We start from the raw sequence: 22,202 nt of genomic DNA, 5'->3' as shown, positions 1-22,202 counted from the left end.
GTCTTTAGTGAATGGATAGGCTGCATGGTGTTGATGTTGCTGGTCTGTAGTGAATGGATAGGCTGCATGGTGTTGATCTTGCTGGTCTGTAGTGAATGGATAGGCTGCATGGTGTTGATGTTGCTGGTCTGTAGTGAATGGATAGGCTGCATGGTGTTGATCTTGCTGGTCTGTAGTGAATGGATAGGCTGCATGGTGTTGATCTTGCTGGTCTGTAGTGAATAGCCTGTATTCTATATTCTCAGTAATACGATCTAATAACACAGCACGGCATCCCCTGAACGGACGCAGCAATCCTCGAATCTTATTCTCATTCCATACTACGGCCTAATCTAGCGGGATCTTTTTCCCCGTGTCAATCACGGAACGTCCATTGTGTCGGCTGAAATAATTTTTTTGACCTTTACACGCGTCAATCTCGCCTCTCGCTGACATTTCCGTTAATAGGAATCCGGCACACAAAAACGGCATAAAAATAGTTCCATAGAGACGTCAGCTCCACGCCCATCAGGACGGAGGCGCAGAACATGGAAACGCATTTACTGCTTCATTTGGGTTTTAATGCCGATTATCAGAACAATCTGCAGCTGTAATCTCTCATTTGCCGAAAAGATCACGCATGTAGCCCTGACATGGAATCTAAAGACGGCTTTGGGCCGAGATACAAAGCCTACAAGTCCGATTACATCATCTGATTTATCCCGGCCCAATACTCCCGCTATACACCATCTATAGCCAGAGTAATGTGAATGTAATACATGTAACAGTACAGAAGTTACATTGTCCAATATTTTCCTGTACGCACCATTTTGTTCAGTTCCTTATATTTTATATACACTATATTACCAAAAGTTTACACGCACATGAACTTTAATGGCATCCCAGTCTTAGTCCGTAGGGTTCAGTATTGGGTTGGCTCCGCCCTTTGCCGCTATAACAGCTCCGCCTCTTCTGGGAAGGCGTCCACAAGGTTTAGGAGTGTCTATGGGAATGTTGGACCATTTGTGAGGTCAGGTACTGATGTTGGGGGAGGGGCTCGCGGTCTCCGCCTCTAATTCATCCCAAAGGTGTTCTATGGGGTTGAGGCCAGGACTCTGTGCGGCCAGTCACGTTCCTCCACCCCAAACTCCCCCATCCATGTCTTTATGGACCTTGCTTTGTGCACTGGTGCACAGTCATGGTGGAACAGGAAGGGGCCGCCCCCAAACTCCTTCCACAAAGTTGGGAGCATGAAATTGTCCCAAATGTCTTGGTGTGCTGATGCCTTAAAAGGAGAACTATGGGGTCAGGGCTTTTCCCCATAGTTCTCCTTAGGGTAACGGGAGGACACAAACTAGCGTCCTCCCGTTACCCTAAGCTCAGTATACCGCGAGCTACTGCTCGTGGTATACTTAGATGCTGCAGCGGATCCCGACATCGATGTTGAGATCCGCCCAGCTGCGTGAGTGACAGCTGGCTCTGCCTATCTAGAGGCAGAGCCAGCTGTACGCGCCCCCTCCCCCGTCCGTTCCGCCAGTCAGCGCTGGCGGATCTGAGCGGGGAAGGGGGAATCCAGCATGCGCTGACCCCGCTCTGTCCTTTTACGTGGCCTACCACTTCCTGGCTGAGTTGCTGTTGTTCCCAGTGGGGTACAACAGCAACTCAAGCTGGGGTAATCAATCTATAAATATTGGGAATGTGATGTTCCCATACAATGGAAGCAGCTGAGACATCACAGCAGGAGGTAAATTGCCTCTAAAAGCGAGGGGGGGAGGGGTGTCCATTATTCATGGCAGGACTCGCCAGCTGAGGATGGGCCTGAATCCTAATCGATTAATGCAAATAACGCTGTAAACAAGATTTATCAGAGCCTTCTGCCTGCACCCTCAGATCAATCTTTTCCCCGACACCGGGGGAGGGGGACAGAGACGTAGAACACAGGATTTAAAACTAATTATTCACATCTTACTTAGCGGCCCGATCATTGCGCTGCTGTCTGGGAGGAAAAGACCATCTTAATCCTGGCAGTGCTGCACATTGGATATGCTGGTGAAATTTAAAGAGAACCTGTCAGGGCTCCTTCATACCACACAGCATGCGTTCCTGTGCACATAATGTGTGTGTAGTGCAATGCTTGAATTTTTTTTCCTTTGGTGTGAACTGGGCACATAGTCCGCAATAGTATTTGCTGTGTCCTTGCGTTGTGCCTGCGCTGTCCAACTCAGATCAACGCACAAGATGAGAGCGAGCCATCAGTAAAATAAAAAATGGCCAATATAAAAGGTACTGCGTGCGCTCCCGTATCAACAAGGCAAGACCTACACACTATATTGCCAAAAGTATTGGGCCTTTGGGGGGGGGGGTTGTTTTTCTGGGGTTGGGCTCCGCCCCTTAGTTCCAGTGAAGGGAACGCTTAATACATTAGCACACCAAGACATTTTGGCCGCACAGAGTTCATGTGCTTGTAAAGGCATCCCAATACTTTTGGTAATACAGTGTATGTGAGAATTTATCATCTGATTAAACCCAGAGGGCCCATTTATATTGTTGCATTACTGTAAGGCGTTTGTCACGTTACTGCAACGCGTGTGCCGCAGTGTGGTGCCATTTCACTGAATTAGGGATGCTCTGAAATTTTGGCCGACGAAACACTTTGGCTGAAAATAGTACTATGGGCAAAATGCTCATAGTGCCCACTGGGCACCGGATACAAGCTTCAGTCTGCGTCCCCTCGGATCCCTGCTGCTCTCCCTTGCCTGTGTTGGCAGAGGCAGTGGGGATCAGAGGGGACACAGAGCTGATCCAACTGCTGGCTCCCTGTGGGCAGGAGAAAGCCGTGGGGTGGTCGAGTGGGGTGGAAAACTAGTGAGGAGGCGGAGCTTCAGAATTGGTAGATATGTTAAATATTTACCGATCCTTCGCAGTACTGAGCAAACACAGAGCGATCACTACTGATTGAAATTGCAACATCTGGTTGGGATTTCCATCTACTTAAAGCTTGCTGGACTGACAAGAGAACTGAAGAGCAATCATAAAACTCAGTAAAAGGATATATTGCAATCCTGTGACTATGTCCGATTTATTTTCTGAAGTATATGAAATGTATGACCAATCCAATGCGAGTCCCATAAATCCAGCTCTCTAGGAGTAAGCCGGAATGGTGGAACGCGTTAGAAGGTTGAGCATATGGGTGGGGAGGAACTAACAGTATGCATTTGCTCCATAAATATAGATTTTTATCTTCGGTGAAGACCCTTGGAGAACAGCTATTCCTGGATTTGGTTGCTATAGGTGACGGCGCGCTTGTTTGCCTGCGTCTGGGATCCAATGACAATGCAAGCCGGTTCTGGAATTTGAGCGATGTTTGCTGTGGATTACCTCCAGTAAATCATTATTGCACATGAGAGGTCAGAGGATAAAGCCAACGCGTTGGGAACTCAAACATTCCCCTTTGTCAAGGCTTAGATCAGGGGGCTCATACTCAATTGACCTGGGGGCCACTGGGCACATTTTCTTATTCTATGGGGGCCACATGAAGAGAGAGAGTGGACAGCCAGGGAGACCGAGTGAGAAGAGACAGCCAGGAGAGAGAGGCGAATGAGCGAGGAGAGAGAGGCGAATGAGCGAGGAGAGACAGGCGAATGAGCGAGGAGAGACAGGAGAATGAGCGAGGAGAGACAGGAGAATGAGCGAGGAGAGACAGCCAGGGAGACCGAGTTTGAAGAGACAGCCAGGAGAGAGTGAGGAGAGACAGCCAGGAGAGAGTGAGGAGAGACAGCCAGGAGAGAGTGAGGAGAGACAGCAGGATGAGCGAGGGGAGCCAGGAGAGAGAGAGCCAGAAATGTAAGGAGAGAGATAGCGAGCAACACATCTGCCTGAAGCAGAACCCAGTGTCCTTCAAGACTTATCTGCACCCAGCGTCCCTCCATATTCTGTTCCTCCTCCATGCACTCAGGTTGGAACACCAGGACCCCGTGGTTGCCCCTATCCGCCTGACATCGTGACATCTTGTGTTCAGGTTATAGCCGGCCTGACACAGCACATACAGGACCAGCCACCTGAACAACTATATTTTTAGCCTTTTATTTAGCAATTTGTTGTCCACTATTGTCCTCATTTACTCCCATCATCTAAACCCTGAAGAAGGGGGATTATTAATCTCCCGAAATGTGTTGGCAATCTCTTCTGAACTTCTGTTGTGTGCGATAAAGTTTTAGTGTACTCGCATTAGATCTGTGGCATCTCATCCTTTTCACAGGCTTTAGACTACTCTGGAGATCACGAGGTCCACAGAGAGTTGCCTCCAAGTTTTGGATTTAAGCCCTGGCGTTCCTACTTTGGGCCCAACGCTCTACCAACATGTCTGCCACTGACCCAATTTATTTCTTGGACACGGCGTTTGGGAGAATGTTTCCCATTTCCCGCCAGTGACAACAGCAAGCCCGCGGGGGTGTTGTAGGCCACAACTGGACACAATGGAATTATTCTTCCCCTCTGTGGACTTCTGTGAGCCTTTCTGCTGCTGCCGGATCTTCTCCACACAGCGAGTCACAGCTGCATGGAATGCCGTAAGTAAAATGAGAGCGGGAAGCATCTTTTTATGGCACAACAAGGACCAGTCACAGAGGGCAGGAGGACAGGGCGGCCATTTTCAGAACTTTCAGTAGAGATGGATCTCCGTGCGGCCTACAGGGGCAGATGTGTGCGGTTTGGTGATGAGCTGTCCTGGGGTACGCGGCCTCCAATTTATTCCCCCTGACACGTCTAGCACAGCCTCAGTCTCCTCGGCACCTCGCAGCTCTCTCACATAGTCAGTCCCCGGGGGGCTTCGCTGTCAGTTTTGCGCGTTGGACGGGTAATGAGCTGAGCAGGGATCGGTCACCAGTCGAACGGGAAGAGCATCCCTCATGGAGGTAATGATGGCTGGTGCTCTGTGGAAGTGTAATCACCGGGCAGGATGAGACAAGGCGGTCAGTGTGACGCGGCGGCGGAGGAGACGGCGGCCGTGTGTCTGAGTGCAGATTATGGAACACTTTGTAGAAAGGGAAACGAGCTGGAAGAGAGTCAAGAGGGTCAGTGATGTGGACGAGGAGAGTGATGAGTGAAAGAGGAGGAGGACACAGAGCACATATATAATAATACACGGTGCAAAACCAGTGCAGTGCCAACCGTGCCATGAACATACCAATGACTGCATCATAGCCCAGACCAATGCAGTGCCAACCATGCCATGAACATACCAATGACTGCATCATAGCCCAGACCAGTGCACTGCCATCGTGCCATGAACATACCAATGACTGCATCATAGCCCAGACCAGTGCACTGCCATCGTGCCATGAACATACCAATGACTACATCATAGCCCAGACCAGTGCAGTGCCAACCGTGCCATCAACATACCAATGACTGCATCATAGCCCAGACCAATGCAGTGCCAACCGTGCCACGAACATACCAATGACTGCATCATAGCCCAGACCAATGCAGTGCCAACCATGCCATGAACATACCAATGACTGCATCATAGCCCAGACCAGTGCACTGCCATCGTGCCATGAACATACCAATGACTGCATCATAGCCCAGACCAGTGCACTGCCATCGTGCCATGAACATACCAATGACTGCATCATAGCCCAGACCAGTGCAGTGCCAACCATGCCATGAACATACCAATGACTGCATCATAGCCCAGACCAGTGCACTGCCATCGTGCCATGAACATACCAATGACTGCATCATAGCCCAGACCAGTGCAGTGCCAACCATGCCATGAACATACCAATGACTGCATCATAACCCAGACCAGTGCAGTGCCAACCATGCCACGAACATACCAATGACTGCATCATAGCCCAGACCAATGCAGTGCCAACCGTGCCACGAACATACCAATGACTGCATCATAGCCTGGACCAGTGCAGTGCCAACCATGCCATGAACACACCAATGACTGCATCATAGCCCAGACCAGTGCAGTGCCAACCATGCCATGAACATACCAATGACTGCATCATAGCCCAGACCAGTGCAGTGCCAACCATGCCACGAACATACCAATGACTCACTGCATCATAGCCCAGACCAATGCAGTGCCAACCGTGACACGAACATACCAATGACTGCATCATAGCCCGGACCAGTGCAGTGCCAACCGTGCCATGAACATACCAATGACTGCATCATAGCCCAGACCAATGCAGTGCCAACCGTGCCACGAACATACCAATGACTGCATCATAGCCCAGACCAGTGCACTGCCATCATGCCATGAACACACCAATGACTGCATCATAGCCCAGACCAGTGCACTGCCATCATGCCATGAACACACCAATGACTGCATCATAACCCAGACCAGTGCACTGCCAGCCATGCCATGAATGTTCCAACAACTGCATACAAAGTTACAGTCTGATCACTGGGGGAGGGGATACATGAATAAATGATTCTTCCTGCCTGCAGCAGACTGATCACTGCGGAAGAGTAGACTGAGGAAATGCTTCCTCCTGCCTGCAGCAGACTGATGACATCATCTCAGCCTGGGCAGAGTCACTGACTGGAGCTCGAGGGCGTCTAATGATAAGAGGTGGAGCTTGTCTGAGAAGTGGTTCTGTTGGTGGACATTGTGACAGGTCGGGATTTATTCATGGAGACTTGCAGAGTTAGTGACAGGTCCACTTTAAGGGGCTCACTTCCTGTCCCCGTCCTGTGACTCACCCGCCAGTGACACCGTATTGTACCGGTGGCGACATGTAAACACTTTTAGTTCTCTGATGACTAACCAGCCGCTTTGCCCTCCTCCAGAATGATTGTTCTTACAATGGAGGCTGACGTGTGTTTCCATGATGAAATGTAAGACGTGTTTCTGTAACAGAATTCTGATTGTCATTATAGGTATGGACCTTTGCTGTCCATAGGAACCGCTGAGATAAAACAAACTGGTCAAATACAACAGAGGTCATCCTAATCCTACATATCCCATAGTCATACACAGCCCCCCATCCCAATCCTACATACCCCATAGTCATACACAGCCCCCCATCCTAATCCTTCATACCCCATAGTCATACACAGCCCCCCATCCTAATCCTTCATACCCCATAGTCATACACAGCCCCCCATCCTAATCCTTCATACCCCATAGTCATACACAGCCCCCCATCCTAATCCTTCATACCCCATAGTCATACACAGCCCCCCATCCTAATCCTTCATACCCCATAGTCATACACAGCCCCCCATCCTAATCCTTCATACCCCATAGTCATACACAGCCCCCCATCCTAATCCTTCATACCCCATAGTCATACACAGCCCCCCATCCTAATCCTTCATACCCCATAGTCATACACAGCCCCCCATCCTAATCCTTCATACCCCATAGTCATACACAGCCCCCCATCCTAATCCTTCATACCCCATAGTCATACACAGCCCCCCATCCTAATCCTTCATACCCCATAGTCATACACAGCCCCCCATCCTAATCCTTCATACCCCATAGTCATACACAGCCCCCCATCCTAATCCTTCATACCCCATAGTCATACACAGCCCCCCATCCTAATCCTTCATACCCCATAGTCATACACAGCCCCCCATCCTAATCCTTCATACCCCATAGTCATACACAGCCCCCCATCCTAATCCTTCATACCCCATAGTCATACACAGCCCCCCATCCTAATCCTTCATACCCCATAGTCATACACAGCCCCCCATCCTAATCCTTCATACCCCATAGTCATACACAGCCCCCCATCCTAATCCTTCATACCCCATAGTCATACACAGCCCCCCATCCTAATCCTTCATACCCCATAGTCATACACAGCCCCCCATCCTAATCCTTCATACCCCATAGTCATACACAGCCCCCCATCCTAATCCTTCATACCCCATAGTCATACACAGCCCCCCATCCTAATCCTTCATACCCCATAGTCATACACAGCCCCCCATCCTAATCCTTCATACCCCATAGTCATACACAGCCCCCCATCCTAATCCTTCATACCCCATAGTCATACACAGCCCCCCATCCTAATCCTTCATACCCCATAGTCATACACAGCCCCCCATCCTAATCCTTCATACCCCATAGTCATACACAGCCCCCCATCCTAATCCTTCATACCCCATAGTCATACACAGCCCCCCATCCTAATCCTTCATACCCCATAGTCATACACAGCCCCCCATCCTAATCCTTCATACCCCATAGTCATACACAGCCCCCCATCCTAATCCTTCATACCCCATAGTCATACACAGCCCCCCATCCTAATCCTTCATACCCCATAGTCATACACAGCCCCCCATCCTAATCCTTCATACCCCATAGTCATACACAGCCCCCCATCCTAATCCTTCATACCCCATAGTCATACACAGCCCCCCATCCTAATCCTTCATACCCCATAGTCATACACAGCCCCCCATCCTAATCCTTCATACCCCATAGTCATACACAGCCCCCCATCCTAATCCTTCATACCCCATAGTCATACACAGCCCCCCATCCTAATCCTTCATACCCCATAGTCATACACAGCCCCCCATCCTAATCCTTCATACCCCATAGTCATACACAGCCCCCCATCCTAATCCTTCATACCCCATAGTCATACACAGCCCCCCATCCTAATCCTTCATACCCCATAGTCATACACAGCCCCCCATCCTAATCCTTCATACCCCATAGTCATACACAGCCCCCCATCCTAATCCTTCATACCCCATAGTCATACACAGCCCCCCATCCTAATCCTTCATACCCCATAGTCATACACAGCCCCCCATCCTAATCCTTCATACCCCATAGTCATACACAGCCCCCCATCCTAATCCTTCATACCCCATAGTCATACACAGCCCCCCATCCTAATCCTTCATACCCCATAGTCATACACAGCCCCCCATCCTAATCCTTCATACCCCATAGTCATACACAGCCCCCCATCCTAATCCTTCATACCCCATAGTCATACACAGCCCCCCATCCTAATCCTTCATACCCCATAGTCATACACAGCCCCCCATCCTAATCCTTCATACCCCATAGTCATACACAGCCCCCATCCTAATCCTACATACCCCATAGTCATACACGGCCCCCCATCCTAATCCTACATACCCCATAGTCATACACGCCCCATATCCCAATCCTACATACCCCATAGTCATGCACGCCCCCCATCCTAATCCTACATACCCCATAGTCATACCTGTCTGGTCCCTTTATCAGGCAAACAAAAGTCATACAGGGCCCCCCATCTCATGAAAATCCTGCTAAAGAATGAAGTTCTGACTTTATAAAAGATAAAAAGGGTTCTTCTAGTGCCCGTACCCTTTTAGAAATGCTGAGGAGGGCCCCCCCCGAGGATGGGGCCCAACCACACACTAATCCTTTAAATCCCCCATTCCAGCCCAGCCTTGGACCAACGATGGCTCCACCCCTCCAACGTGACCCCCACCATCTCCACCATCCACCTACCTAGTTTGACTTGCAGCGGGGAAGGTTTGTAGTTCATGGACTCTCCCTCTCGGATGTCGCAGTCTCCGTCTGCAATGGCAGCTGCTGCCGGATCCTGAGAGACACAAAAAGACAAACTGTTTATTTTATAATAAGACTTTGTAGGCTAGCGGCATCCAGCCAACAAAACCGCTCTGTTCTCTCGACTGACCATAAATCTATTGTAGAGGAAAGGTAACCAGACATCAGGTGTAGAAACCTTGACGCGTTTCGCACAATGGGCCTAGACAGAAGTCCTTGTGAGTGAGCATTATGTGCAAAACACGTCAAGCTTCCAGCTTTGGGGTCTGTATACCCGCGCATGCTTTTCTCTACAATAGACTGACAGTCAGGTCAAGAGAACGGAGCCGATTTATGAGACAACAATGTGACATTTTATTTTACGCATTTTTGAGTCACTTCCATGAAAGGATCGAATAGAATCAAAGTGGACTGCGTGGGATCGTTAGTTGTGAGGATGATAGTGTGTGAATGTGGGGGGGCATTAGAGTGTAAGCTCCTCTTTACAGAGACTGATGTGACTGTGAGGGAGGGGACATTAGAGTGTAAGCTCCTCTGTACAGAGACTGATGTGACTGGCTCAGTGTCCTCTGTACAGCGCTGCGGTATAGGTCAGAGCTATATAAATAGAGGAAACAATGATAATCTGTCTCTGGTTAATGACGTCTCTCGCACTGTGTTCTGGGATCTTGTACCTGCGGCCATTCGATGGCGGTTATCAGTGAGGTGTATTCAGGTTTCAGGAATAGTATTGGAATTCCTCATGTTTGGGGTTACAGACGGATTACCCCATAGTGACCCTGACATGGGGGGTAATTGTGGCACTCAGGATGTTACTGATGGAAGTCGCACAGTTCACAATGCAGCACGGTATTATCATGGTGGTTAAAGCAAGATTCTACTCTCACACAGCTGCAGTGTTTGGCTCTAGTGGAGCGCCCCCCCACGCGCTCCGCTTCCTGGCCGGGTGATATCAGCATTGTGATCCTCATTATCTACGGAATAAGGGACGTCTGAACCTCCTGTGCAGCGTCACACTCCGACAACCCATTGATTGTAATCCGCACACAACACAGTCCAGCGCGCAGTACAAAGAGCCGAAACCCAAAGCACGCAGATAAAATCGGCTTCCATCATACACAGTCCAACCGTGGAAGACGAATGGCTGCCGTAGCGGACTAGGGAGAGGGGGAAGAGACTGGAAAAGGGCAGGGAGAGGGGGAAGAGACTGGAAAAGGGCAGGGAGAGGGGGAAGAGACTGGAAAAGGGCAGGGAGAGGGGGAAGAGACTGGAAAAGGGCAGGGAGAGGGGGAAGAGACTGGAAAAGGGCAGGGAGAGGGGGAAGAGACTGGAAAAGGGCAGGGAGAGGAGGAAGAGACTGGAAAAGGGCAGGGAGAGAAGGAGGAGACTGGAAAAGGGCAGGGAGAGGGGGAGAGATGGGAAAAGGGCAGAGAGAGAGGGAGAGATTGAAAAAGGGCAGGGAGCGGGGGAGAGAAGGGAAAAGGGCAGGGAGAGGGGGAAGAGACTGGAAAAGGGCAGGGAGAGGGGGAAGAGACTGGAAAAGGGCAGGGAGAGGGGGAAGAGACTGGAAAAGGGCAGGGAGAGGAGGAAGAGACTGGAAAAGGGCAGGGAGAGAAGGAGGAGACTGGAAAAGGGCAGGGAGAGGGGGAGAGAAGGGAAAAGGGCAGAGAGAGAGGGAGAGATTGAAAAAGGGCAGGGAGAGGGGGAGAGAAGGGAAAAGGGCAGGGAGAGGGGGAAGAGACTGGAAAAGGGCAGGGAGAGGGGGAAGAGACTGGAAAAGGGCAGGGAGAGGGGGGAGCTGGGGAAAAAAGGCAGACGGGAGGGAATGGAAATAGGGCAGAGAGAGGGGGAGAGACAGGAAAAGAAAGGAGGGGGAAAGAAGGAAAGATGCCTGGGAGAGAGACAGAAAGAGGACAGGGGTAAGGGAAGACAAGGGAAAAGGGCAGGGAGATGGGAGCTGGGTAAAGGGAGAGAGGGAGAGATGGGAAAAGGAACGGCGAAGGAAGAGAAGGAAGATGGGCACAGGAAGAAGGGGAGGTGGAAGAACAAAAGGAAACATGAATTATGCGGTGCAACACTGGAGGGTCCCCAGCAAGAGGAAGGAGGTCCTGGTCCTATAATAGAGACTTAGTGAGAATACTGCGCCCGGTTCTGGAGACCTCACTTACAAAGATATATTAATAAGATAGAACGAGTCCTATCAGGCGATGAGACGAGGCAACAAAAATATACAAGAAAGAGAATGGAGGAACCAGACATGTAACGAAGGACAGGATTTAAAACCAAGATGAAGAGGACGTGGCCTCATACTAGCAGAAGGAAAATGGAATAGTAATGTTAGAAGATATAATGAAGAAGGTAATGTATGGAAGAGACGTCTGGGGGAGGTACTGTAGGGGGGTCCGTCAGCAGTAAGTAGATTTGGGATAAATAGAGGTCTGCAGACAGTCAGGTAAAAGGTTAAAGAAAAAACAAAGCCATGGTGGAGGGAGGTGAATAGTACAACACACACATGTCCACATCTATGTACACGGAATAGGAGAGCCCCTCCAGCCCCGGACAACGACCTTCATATCTGGATAACCTTGAGCAGGCCAGGCAGCCTTCTATGTCCCCGGCGCTCTCACATCATCAGTTATCTTCTCCTCCCGGCTCTGGAATATCTGCGATAAACATCACAAAACTCCCGACAACAGTAATCAGAGATCTGCAGAGCTTTACAGGAGGCCAAACACATCAAACCGGCCCGTTCTATCCAGAGGTGAGAGAGACTTCAGAACTACAAATGAGCAAGTCCTCCGCTACGAGGAGCCTACAGAGCCGCTTACTATAGAGTTCTCTACACGGACAGAAGGGTAGAATCATCGACCAATCAATAGACAGATTGATGCCTTTTGCCGGGTCCTATACCCAACCCACTGATGGGGGTCTCCAGGGAAGCCATAGTCCCTGCAATGGGCCAGCCTCAACCAGTTAGTACGGTCTGCAGGAACTGGTGCTGCACATTGCTGGTTTATTTCAATACTTTGTCCAGGCCGAAGGTAACACTGTACATCCCCGAGTCCCCAAAGACTGTGGCAGGAAGTAGGAGGAGGTAAGGTACAGGGGGTCCCCAAAGACTGTGGCAGGAAGTAGGAGGAGGAAAGTTACAGGGGGTCCCTAAAAAGTGAGGCAGGAATTTGGAGGGGGTAAGTTATATGGAGTCCAAAAAATGGAGGTAGGAATTTGGAGAAGGTATGATACAAGGGTTCCTGAAGTTGGAGGAAGTAAGATATAGGGGATCCCTAAAGATGGACGCAGAAATTTGGAGGAGGCAAGTTGCACAGAGTCCCTAAAATGGAGGCAAGAAGTTGGAGGAGGTAAGATATAGGGGATCCCTACATTGGAGGGAGTATTTGAAGGGGGCAAGTTACAGGGGTCCCCAAAGATGGAGGCAGTAATCTGAAGGAGGTAAATTACAAGGGGGGGGGCGATCTATTAAAATACAACAGCCATCACTAGAGATTCCTCCATCCAATGTTGTTCATCATAAAGAGGGGAATCGCGTGGCGTCTTCCATTCAGCCTGCTGGGGTGAACGAGAGAAATCTTCATTCAGAATGAAGAGGGTTTCTTAGGGGAGAGAGAGCAGAGAGGGTTTCTTAGGAGAGAGAGAGCAGAGAGGGTTTCTTAGGAGAGAGAGAGCAGAGAGGGTTTCTTTGGAGAGAGAGCAGAGAGAGTGTCTTAGGGGAGAGAGAGCAGAGAGAGTTTCTTAGGAGAGAGAGAGAGCAGAGAGTGAAGACTGAAGGGGAGGACGGAGGTCAGATGGTAGACTGAAGGGAAGGACGGAGGTCAGATAGAAGACTGAAAGGGAAGCTGGAGGTCAGATAAAAGACTGAAGAGAAGGACGGAGGTCAGATAGGAGACTGAAGGGAAGGACGGAGGTCAGATAGGAGACTGAAGGGAATGAGGGAGGTCAGATAGGAGACTGAAAGGGAAGCTGGAGGTCAGATAAAAGACTGAAGGGAAGGACGGAGGTCAGATAGAAAACTGAAGGGAAGGACGGAGGTCAGATAGAAAACTGAAGGGAAGGACGGAGGTCAGATAGAAGACTGAAGGGGAGGAGGGAGGGGAGATAGAAGACTGAAGGGAAGGACGGAGGTCAGATAGAAGCCTGAAGGGAAGGACGGAGGTCAGATAGAAGACTGAAGGGAAGGACGGAGGTCAGATAGAAGACTGAAGGGGAAGAGATCAGGTTCCTCTGATACAATGGACCCTTTTCCTGGTTTATGAATTGATCACATGATTGGATTTGTTTGCCGTCAATACACAGAGACCATCTTCTAGTTCCGTCATATAGAACCCGGGGGGCGGCGGCCTTGATCGGTGGCCTGTGACCGGCTCCCCAACACACGACATCTGGGGACGCGTTGCTCCAGATTCCTTCCTCTAATTGCCGATGGCTTCTCGGGGGACGCGGCGGATCCAGGGACGCGGCGGATCCGGGGACACGCAGTGCTCATGAAATATTGACGGCGGCGGATTCCAGCTCTTATGAGGCATGTGTGTCTGAGAGACACAGCAAAGATTTAGATGTAAACAAGATGAACGGAGGAAGACGCAGCGCGGCCAAACCGACCGCAAACGTCCTCATTGTACAGTCATCACCCATGGAGATGACCGCATCTGATCCGAAAGCTTTAACGCTGCCCATGTACATAAGAGGCAGAAGGGATAGAAATGCACCTTGTAAAAGTAGCTGTGACATCATCGCTGTGCTGTACATAGAGAACAGAACTGTGGGAGGATGCAAGCAGGCCCCACCCACTACAGGAGGGGGCGGAGACAAGAGCAGTCACCCCGCACAAGGAAAGAGAGCAGCAGTGAGCAGTCTTTAATACAGGAGGGGGCGGAGACAAGAGCAGTCCCCCCGCACAAGAAGAGAGCAGCAGTGAGCAGTCTTTAATACAGGAGGGGGCGGAGACAAGAGCAGTCACCCCGCACAAGAAGGGAGCAGCAGTGAGCAGTCTTTATAACAGGAGGGGGCGGATACAAGAGCAGTCACCCCGCACAAGAAGGGAGCAGCAGTGAGCAGTCTTTATTACAGGAGGGGGCGGAGACAAGACCAGTCACCCGCACAAGAAGAGAGCAGCAGTGAGCGGTCTTTATTACAGGAGGGGGCGGAGACAAGACGAGTCACCCCACACTAGCAGAGAGAGCAGCAGTGACCTAGATCAAACCAGTCCTTGGTGATCCTGCCATGAAGGCTGACAACGCTTTGTTCCCATCTTCAAATGCAGCTCCTGTGTTGTCAGCCCCCCCCCACCCCACCCCACCCCACATCATCTGGTCACACAGCGCTAAATTTTACCTTTTATTATCAATAAACTCTATTGAAATTACTGCAAAAATCAACCTTATATCATCACTCCCACCAGACATGACTCCTGGGCATAGCATTCTCACCCGATGAAACGAAGGCCTCAGAGAGCAGAAAATGGCAGGAGGAGGTGAGACTGAGGAAATGCTTCCTCCTGCCTGCAGCAGACTGATCACTGGGGGAGGGGAGACTGAGAAAATGCTTCCTCCTTCCTGCAGCAGTCTGATCGCTGGGGCAGGGGGTGACTTTGGAAATGCTTCCTCCTGCCTGCAGCAGTCTGATCACTGGGGGAGGGGAGACTGAGGAAATGCTTCCTCCTGCCTGCAGCACATATGGCTGCCCCACATCCCCCTTTCTTGGATTGCAATCTATGCAGCAGAATGGTAATCTGTATCCTTCACACACATTGATGACAGTCACATGACAGAAGACACATTCGTCCTCTGCGTTTATCAGCGGGACTACAATGTCACAAGACGCATGCAGGAGGAGGAATGGAAGGAGCAGCTTCCTGCAGCCACACAACCAGCGAGACATTTCCACCCGACACCGCCGCGTCCGGCCCCATCGCCGACAACTCTACAGCCAATACACCCCAACCCAACACAACACCGGGTCCAGGGTGAGATACAAATCACTTTATTGGATCAGTACGGGAACATGCAGCCAGCAGAAGAAGAAGAAAGCTGACGCGTTTCACACTAAAGAGCGAGCTCTACTCAGAATGAAACGCGTCAACATTGTTTTGCCGCCAGCACTGTATAAATATATACCGGATCGCGTCATCATCAGTTATTTGGCTGAAATTATTGGGGGGCGAGTTACAGTACCTGAGCGCCTAGCTGAGGATTGAGGGGTGATACTGCTGTACGACGCTACGGCCAATGTCAGTGCCATGGTGGAGGAAACCACGCAGACCATCCCAGAGCGCCAACCTGCCCCCCGCGGCATCATCCCGTCACTGGGAACCAATCAGCACATACAAGCATGTCCAATATACAGTATGGAAGGCAAACCGGGGATCCCCCTACACCTTCTGTACCCCACATTCCTACACCCCGAGTTCCCTACACCTTATGTACCCCACATTCCTGCACCCCATGTTCCCTACACCTTCTGTACCCCACATTCCTGCACCCCATGTTCCCCTGTGCCTTCTGTACCCCACATTCCTGCACCCCGTGTTCCCCTGTGCCTTCTGTACCCCACATTCCTGCGCCCCGTGTTCCCCTACACCTTCTGTACCCCACATTCCTGCACCCCGTGTTCCCCTACACCTTCTGTACCCCACATTCCTGCACCCCGTGTTCCCCTACACCTTCTGTACCCCACATTCCTGCACCCCATGTTCCCCTGTGCCTTCTGTACCCCACATTCCTGCACCCCATGTTCCCCTACACCTTCTGTACCCCACATTCCTGCACCCCGTGTTCCCCTACACCTTCTGTACCCCACATTCCTGCACCCCATGTTCCCCTGTGCCTTCTGTACCCCACATTCCTGCGCCCCGTGTTCCCCTACACCTTCTGTACCCCACATTCCTGCACCCCAAGTTCTCTACACCTTCTGTACCCCACATTACTGCACCCCATGTTCCCTACACCTTCGGCACCCCACATTCCTGCACCCCGAGTTCCCTACACCTTCTGTATCCCTGTTAGCCTGCCCCCCCCTGTATTCATTGATCGAAGAACCATTGCATTCCTGCACCCCCAGTATCAATGCATATATAGCCCACTCTATTCCTGCACCCCCCCTCTATCCATGGACATTTATATTCCTGCACCGCCTATGTCCCTGCGTCCTGAAAACCTGCACCCCCTGTATCCATGCATCCCTTCCTCTGTGTCCCCCAACAGCTCGCTGTATCCCTGAGCCTGCCCAGTCCTCATATACATGATGACGTCACCACTGTAGGTAAACATCCCTGCAAGCACAGGTTAGATCGGTAGGCCCAGCTGACTCACAGACGGCCATTATGATGGAGGAGAAAGAGCCGGTCTCCCTGGATTTAACCCCTGTGCAGCTGGAAGGGAAGCGGGTTAGCGATGGCTCAGCGCACACACCACACCCTCCCCGGCCACCCTCTGGAAGAAAAACACAATGTCATCCCCTGATCCGGGCTCAGCGTGCAAACAAAATAAACCGTCCCGAAGGGATCTGCAGCAGCCGCTTATCCAACCAGAACCAATGTCCCTATTCACCGGCCTGTCTGCGTGTCTGCACCACACCTCGCTGCTAAAACCTGACAATTGTGCAACCGGCGTCCCAAATACCGGAGCCGTATACCAGCAATCTCACTGCCAATGTGCCATATATACTGTACACCAAATAGCTGCACCACACCTCATACTATACAGTATATACTGTACAAATAGAACACCAAATAGCTGCACCACACCTCATAGTATACATACAGTACAGTACATACAGTCCAGCAAATAGAACCCCAATATCCCAAATACCACCCCACTGCTAATATACCCTGCGTAATGCACTCCACCCAAAACCCTGAGCACCCACAACCCAGCCCCCGGCACCCCAAATACCTGCACCATATTCCAGCACCACGGAAAGCAGCACCGCTCCTCACTGCTGAAATCAGGACGCTGAGCAGTCACGGCACTGTTCCAGCATCCAAAATACCTGCACCACACTGACTGAGGATGCCGTGCGATCACCACAGCGCTGTTCCAGCATCAGCACCACACCTCACTGCTAACATCCCACATCCTGGACCTGCCCCAAGACACCAAGCTGGCCCCGGGTGCCTGCACTGCATCTCACTGCTAACATCCCAGTATGCTGCATTACATCAGACATGTGCTGCTCTAAAATCCATCCATCCGTGTGGTCCACCTGTGGAAGCATGGATCCCCAGGACTCCTGAACCCCCGATATCCATGGATCCCCTAGATTCCTGTACCTCTAGATCCATGGATCCCCAAGATTCCTGTACCCCTAGGTCATACATCCCCAAGGATACCTGTACCCCTAGGTCATACATCCCCCAGGATTCCGGTACCCCTAGGTCATACATCCCCCAGGATTCCGGTACCCCTAGATCATACATCCCCCAGGATTCCTGTACCCCTAGGTCATACATCCCCCAGGATTCCTGTACCCCTAGTACAGGCATTCCCAAGATTCCTGTACCCCTAGGTCATACATCCCAAATATTCCTGTACCCCTGGATCCACACATTCCCAAGATTCCTGTACCCCTAGATCCATGCATTTCCAAGATCCCTGTACCCCTGGATCCATACATCCTCTACATTGCAGTACCCCTAGATCTATGGATCCCTCAGGATTCCTATACTCCTCAATCCTTATTTCAGGAATCCTGTACCCCTAGATCTATGGATCTGCCAGCATTCTTGTACCCCTAAATCCAAGTATCCCCAGGAGTTATATACCCCTAGATCAATACATTCCAAAGATTCCTTTACTTCTAGTTCCATACATCCCCAGGATTCCTGCACCCCCAAATCCATACATCCCCGGGATTCCTGCACCCCCAAATCCATACATCCCCAGGATTCCTTTATTCCTACATCCATGTATGCCTGAAGACTCCTAGATCTATGCACTCCCAAGATTCCTGTACCCCAGATCAATGTATGACGCCAGGATTCGTGTACCCCAAGATCCATTGATCCCTCAGGATTCTTGTACACATAAAACCACTTCTACCTCAGGTAACTCTCAGTGCAAGCCTGTCACTCTCTCCATACACCTGTACCCCATCTATGCTCTCTGCATCCATTCTACCCCTCAATACACCCCCCACACCCCTCCTGCTTATAATGTCTTTCTCCTGCACCCCCTAAATCCCCCATATCTCCTGCAAACATCCTCAAACCCCTACTATTCATCTGGCATCCCCTTTATACCGCCTGTACCCCATGTATACCTCCTGTACCCCATGTATACCTCTACATACCTTCCTGTACCCCGTTATACCTCTACCCCTCTGTATACCTCATGTACCCCCTGTATACCTTCCTTTACCCCTTTATACCTCTACCCCTCTGTATACCTCATGTACCCCACATATACTTCTACCCCTCTGCATACCTTCTACATACTTCCTGTACCCCCCTGTATACTTCCTCTACCCCATGAACCTCCTGAACTGCCTTCAAACCGCCTGTATACCTATAGTTCCTCCTGTATAACTCCAGAAGCCTGTTTACACCCTGTACCCCCTCTGTATACTCCCAGCACCCCTCTCTATACATCCTGTACCCCCTATATACATCCTGAACCCCCATTATACATCCTGCACCCCTTGTATACATCCTCTTACCCCCTGTATACATCCTGTACCCACTGTATACATCCTCTTACCCCCTGTATACATCCTCTTACCCCCTGTATACATCCTCTTACTCCCTGTATACATCCTGAACCCCCATTATACATCCTGCACCCCTTGTATACATCCTCTTACCCCCTGTATACATCCTGTACCCACTGTATACATCCTCTTACCCCCTGTATACATCCTGTACCCCCTGTATACATCCTGTACCCCCTGTATACATCCTGTACCCCCTGTATACATCCTCTTACCCCCTGTATACATCCTGTACCCACTGCATACATCCTCTTACCCCCTGTATACATCCTGTACCCACTGTATACATCCTCTTATCTCCTGTATACATCCTGTACCCACTGTATACATCCTCTTAGCCCCTGCATACATCCTCTTACCCCCTGCATACATCCTCTTATCTCCTGTATACATCCTGTACCCCCTGTATACATCCTCTTACCCCCTGTATACATCCTCTTAGCCCCTGTATACATCCTGTACCCCCTGTATACATCCTCTTAGCCCCTGTATACATCCTCTTAGCCCCTGTATACATCCTCTTAGCCCCTGTATACATCCTCTTAGCCCCTGTATACATCCTCTTAGCCCCTGTATACATCCTCTTACCCCATGTATACATCCTCTTACCCCCTGTATACATCCTCTTACCCCCTGTATATATCCTGTACCCACTGCATACATCCTCTTATCCCCTGTATACATCCTGTACCCACTGTATACATCCTCTTACCCCCTGTATACATCCTGTACCCACTGCATACATCCTCTTACCCCCTGTATACATCCTCTTACCCCTGTATACATCCTGTACCCCCTGTATACATCCTCTTAGCCCCTGTATACACCCTCTTAGCCCCTGTATACATCCTCTTAGCCCCTGTATACATCCTCTTAGCCCCTGTATACATCCTCTTAGCCCCTGTATACATCCTCTTAGCCCCTGTATACATCCTCTTAGCCCCTGTATACATCCTCTTAGCCCCTGTATACATCCTCTTAGCCCCTGTATACATCCTCTTAGCCCCTGTATACATCCTCTTACCCCCTGTATACATCCTCTTACCCCCTGTATACATCCTCTTACCCCCTGTATATATCCTGTACCCACTGCATACATCCTCTTATCCCCTGTATACATCCTGTACCCCCTGTATACATCCTCTTACCCCCTGTATACATCCTGTACCCACTGCATACATCCTCTTACCCCCTGTATACATCCTCTTACCCCTATATACATCCTGTACCCCCTGTATACATCTTCTTACCCCCTGTATACATCTTCTTACCCCCTGTATACATCTTCTTACTCCCTGTATACATCCTCTTACCCCCTGTATACCCCTCTCTATACATCCTGCACCTCCAATATCCCCATATCATTCCCGCACCCCCTCTATATTCTATTCCCACTCTATCCCTCCACCCCGATGTTCCTATATTTCTACAGCTTTGCCCTCCCTGTGTCTGTACACCCGTTTCCCCCTCCCCTGTATCCCCGCCTTCCCCCGGGCTGAGGAGGGGGGTTGACGGCGGCGGCTCTCACCAGCGGCTGCATCTCGGAGTGGACGGTGGGCACCTGGAAGCGATCTATCTCCTCCATCATGGTGCCGCTCTGCGGGATGCTGAAGAAGGGAAGGAGGCGGGGGCCTGGGCGGGACGCGGTAGGGGGCGGAGCTCAGCTCATCACCTTCCCTCCGCACTGACTCAACAATTCTTCCGCTAGCTCCGAAGGCAGGGTGGCGGGGTAACAAGCGTCAGTATTCAGTGAGCGGGCGGGGCGCAGCAAGTGGAATCGGCGGGTCTACCTGTGACAGCACTTCGAAGGGGCGGGGACGGCTCACACAGCACAGTAGAGGGCGGGGCCGATGTGACAGCGGAGGGCTGGGGCGGGGCCGACAGTGACAGCTGAGGGAGGAGGAGGTGGGGCCGCAGTGGCTGGCTGGTGACGTCACTTGCAGCGGTTGTCATGGGGATGAGGGGGAGTGGTACTCGGACCCGGGACAGACAGTTGGGTGCAGAAACCAGAGCAGCCAATCATGATCCACCAGCATCCTGCCCTGCCTTCCTAATTATGGTTGCTATAGGATACTGCAGCTTCCACTGGGATGTGGCAGGGCTAAAAGGCCCCCCAGTGTGCTCTACATGACCTGGTGTAAAAATGCAGCGCAAGGCACCGCTACATGTCGCGGCATAGCGTTAAATAAATGCCATTTTGTGGCCCTTCAATAAAGTTAAAAGAAGAAAGAAAAAGTAAAAACTGATACATTGTAACAACACCAGCAGCACATGCGTTGTATGTTGCATAATGTGCGCAGGCTGGTGTGAACGGGCCCTCAATGTCATATATTGCATTTACAAATCCTTAGATGTGGCGGCTGCATTAGTTTTTTCCTTGATTTTCACCCGGTGATCCTGCCAGTAACACACTGTCTGTCCTAGGGTGACAACACTCACTGTACTATATCTACAGAGGGAGCCATGGTTGACACCCAGGCTGGGCTTCAAATATGTCTGCCTTTGATCATCTCCTGTACAAGGGGGAGAATTAGGAGTTCACAGAAGGAAGAAACCATTAATTGAGATTTCAGCTCACAGGAAATGACAAGGACACAGCATTTTTGCAGAACCAACAGGAATTTCCTGTAATTGCTGAAAAGGTTCTTAGCCTGAAAGATGAAAACGAATGCAGCTGCCACATCTACTGACTGTTAAGCTGCAATGTATGACATTTCTGTCCTTGGGTTTGGACAGCCTTCTACTCCCATTATCTGCTACTGATAGATAATAGTGGCAGCGCCTGCACTGACTGCTGAACATGAGGAAGAAGAGAGGCAGATGCCTTTCACATCCTCTTATATATGGAGATCTGGTAGTGTCGTATTGCATGCACTGATATTGCCAGTATGAATGAAGTATGTCTCGTGTTGGGAGACATGTCTGGTACAAGGTATACTGA

General features: G+C 50.6%; 1 protein-coding gene across 5 annotated transcripts in view; it reads right to left on the bottom strand.

The window, feature by feature from the left end:
• FAM219A (family with sequence similarity 219 member A) overlaps positions 1–20,894 on the bottom strand; it is a 38,529-nt gene extending 17,635 nt beyond the window's left edge. For 2 of the 5 annotated variants that reach the window (XM_018571475.1, XM_018571476.1), the window contains exons 1-2: positions 20,790–20,894; positions 9,482–9,575 (exon numbers count right to left, since the gene is read on the bottom strand). In XM_018571475.1, the coding sequence (XP_018426977.1) occupies positions 9,482–9,575; positions 20,790–20,849 (154 nt within the window). In that variant the 5' untranslated portion in view covers positions 20,850–20,894. Of the gene's footprint in view, positions 1–9,481; positions 9,576–17,448; positions 17,481–20,789 lie in introns of those variants that run through there. The other 3 variants (XM_018571478.1, XM_018571479.1, XM_018571477.1) reach the window with 2 other exon arrangements.
• Positions 20,895–22,202: the final 1,308 nt, after the last annotated feature.

This window comes from Nanorana parkeri, unplaced genomic scaffold (genome assembly GCF_000935625.1).
Source record: "Nanorana parkeri isolate BGI_ZX_2015 unplaced genomic scaffold, ASM93562v1 scaffold1765, whole genome shotgun sequence".
Lineage (NCBI taxonomy): Eukaryota > Metazoa > Chordata > Amphibia > Anura > Dicroglossidae > Nanorana > Nanorana parkeri.
This window is presented reverse-complemented; position numbering and strand designations above follow the sequence as displayed.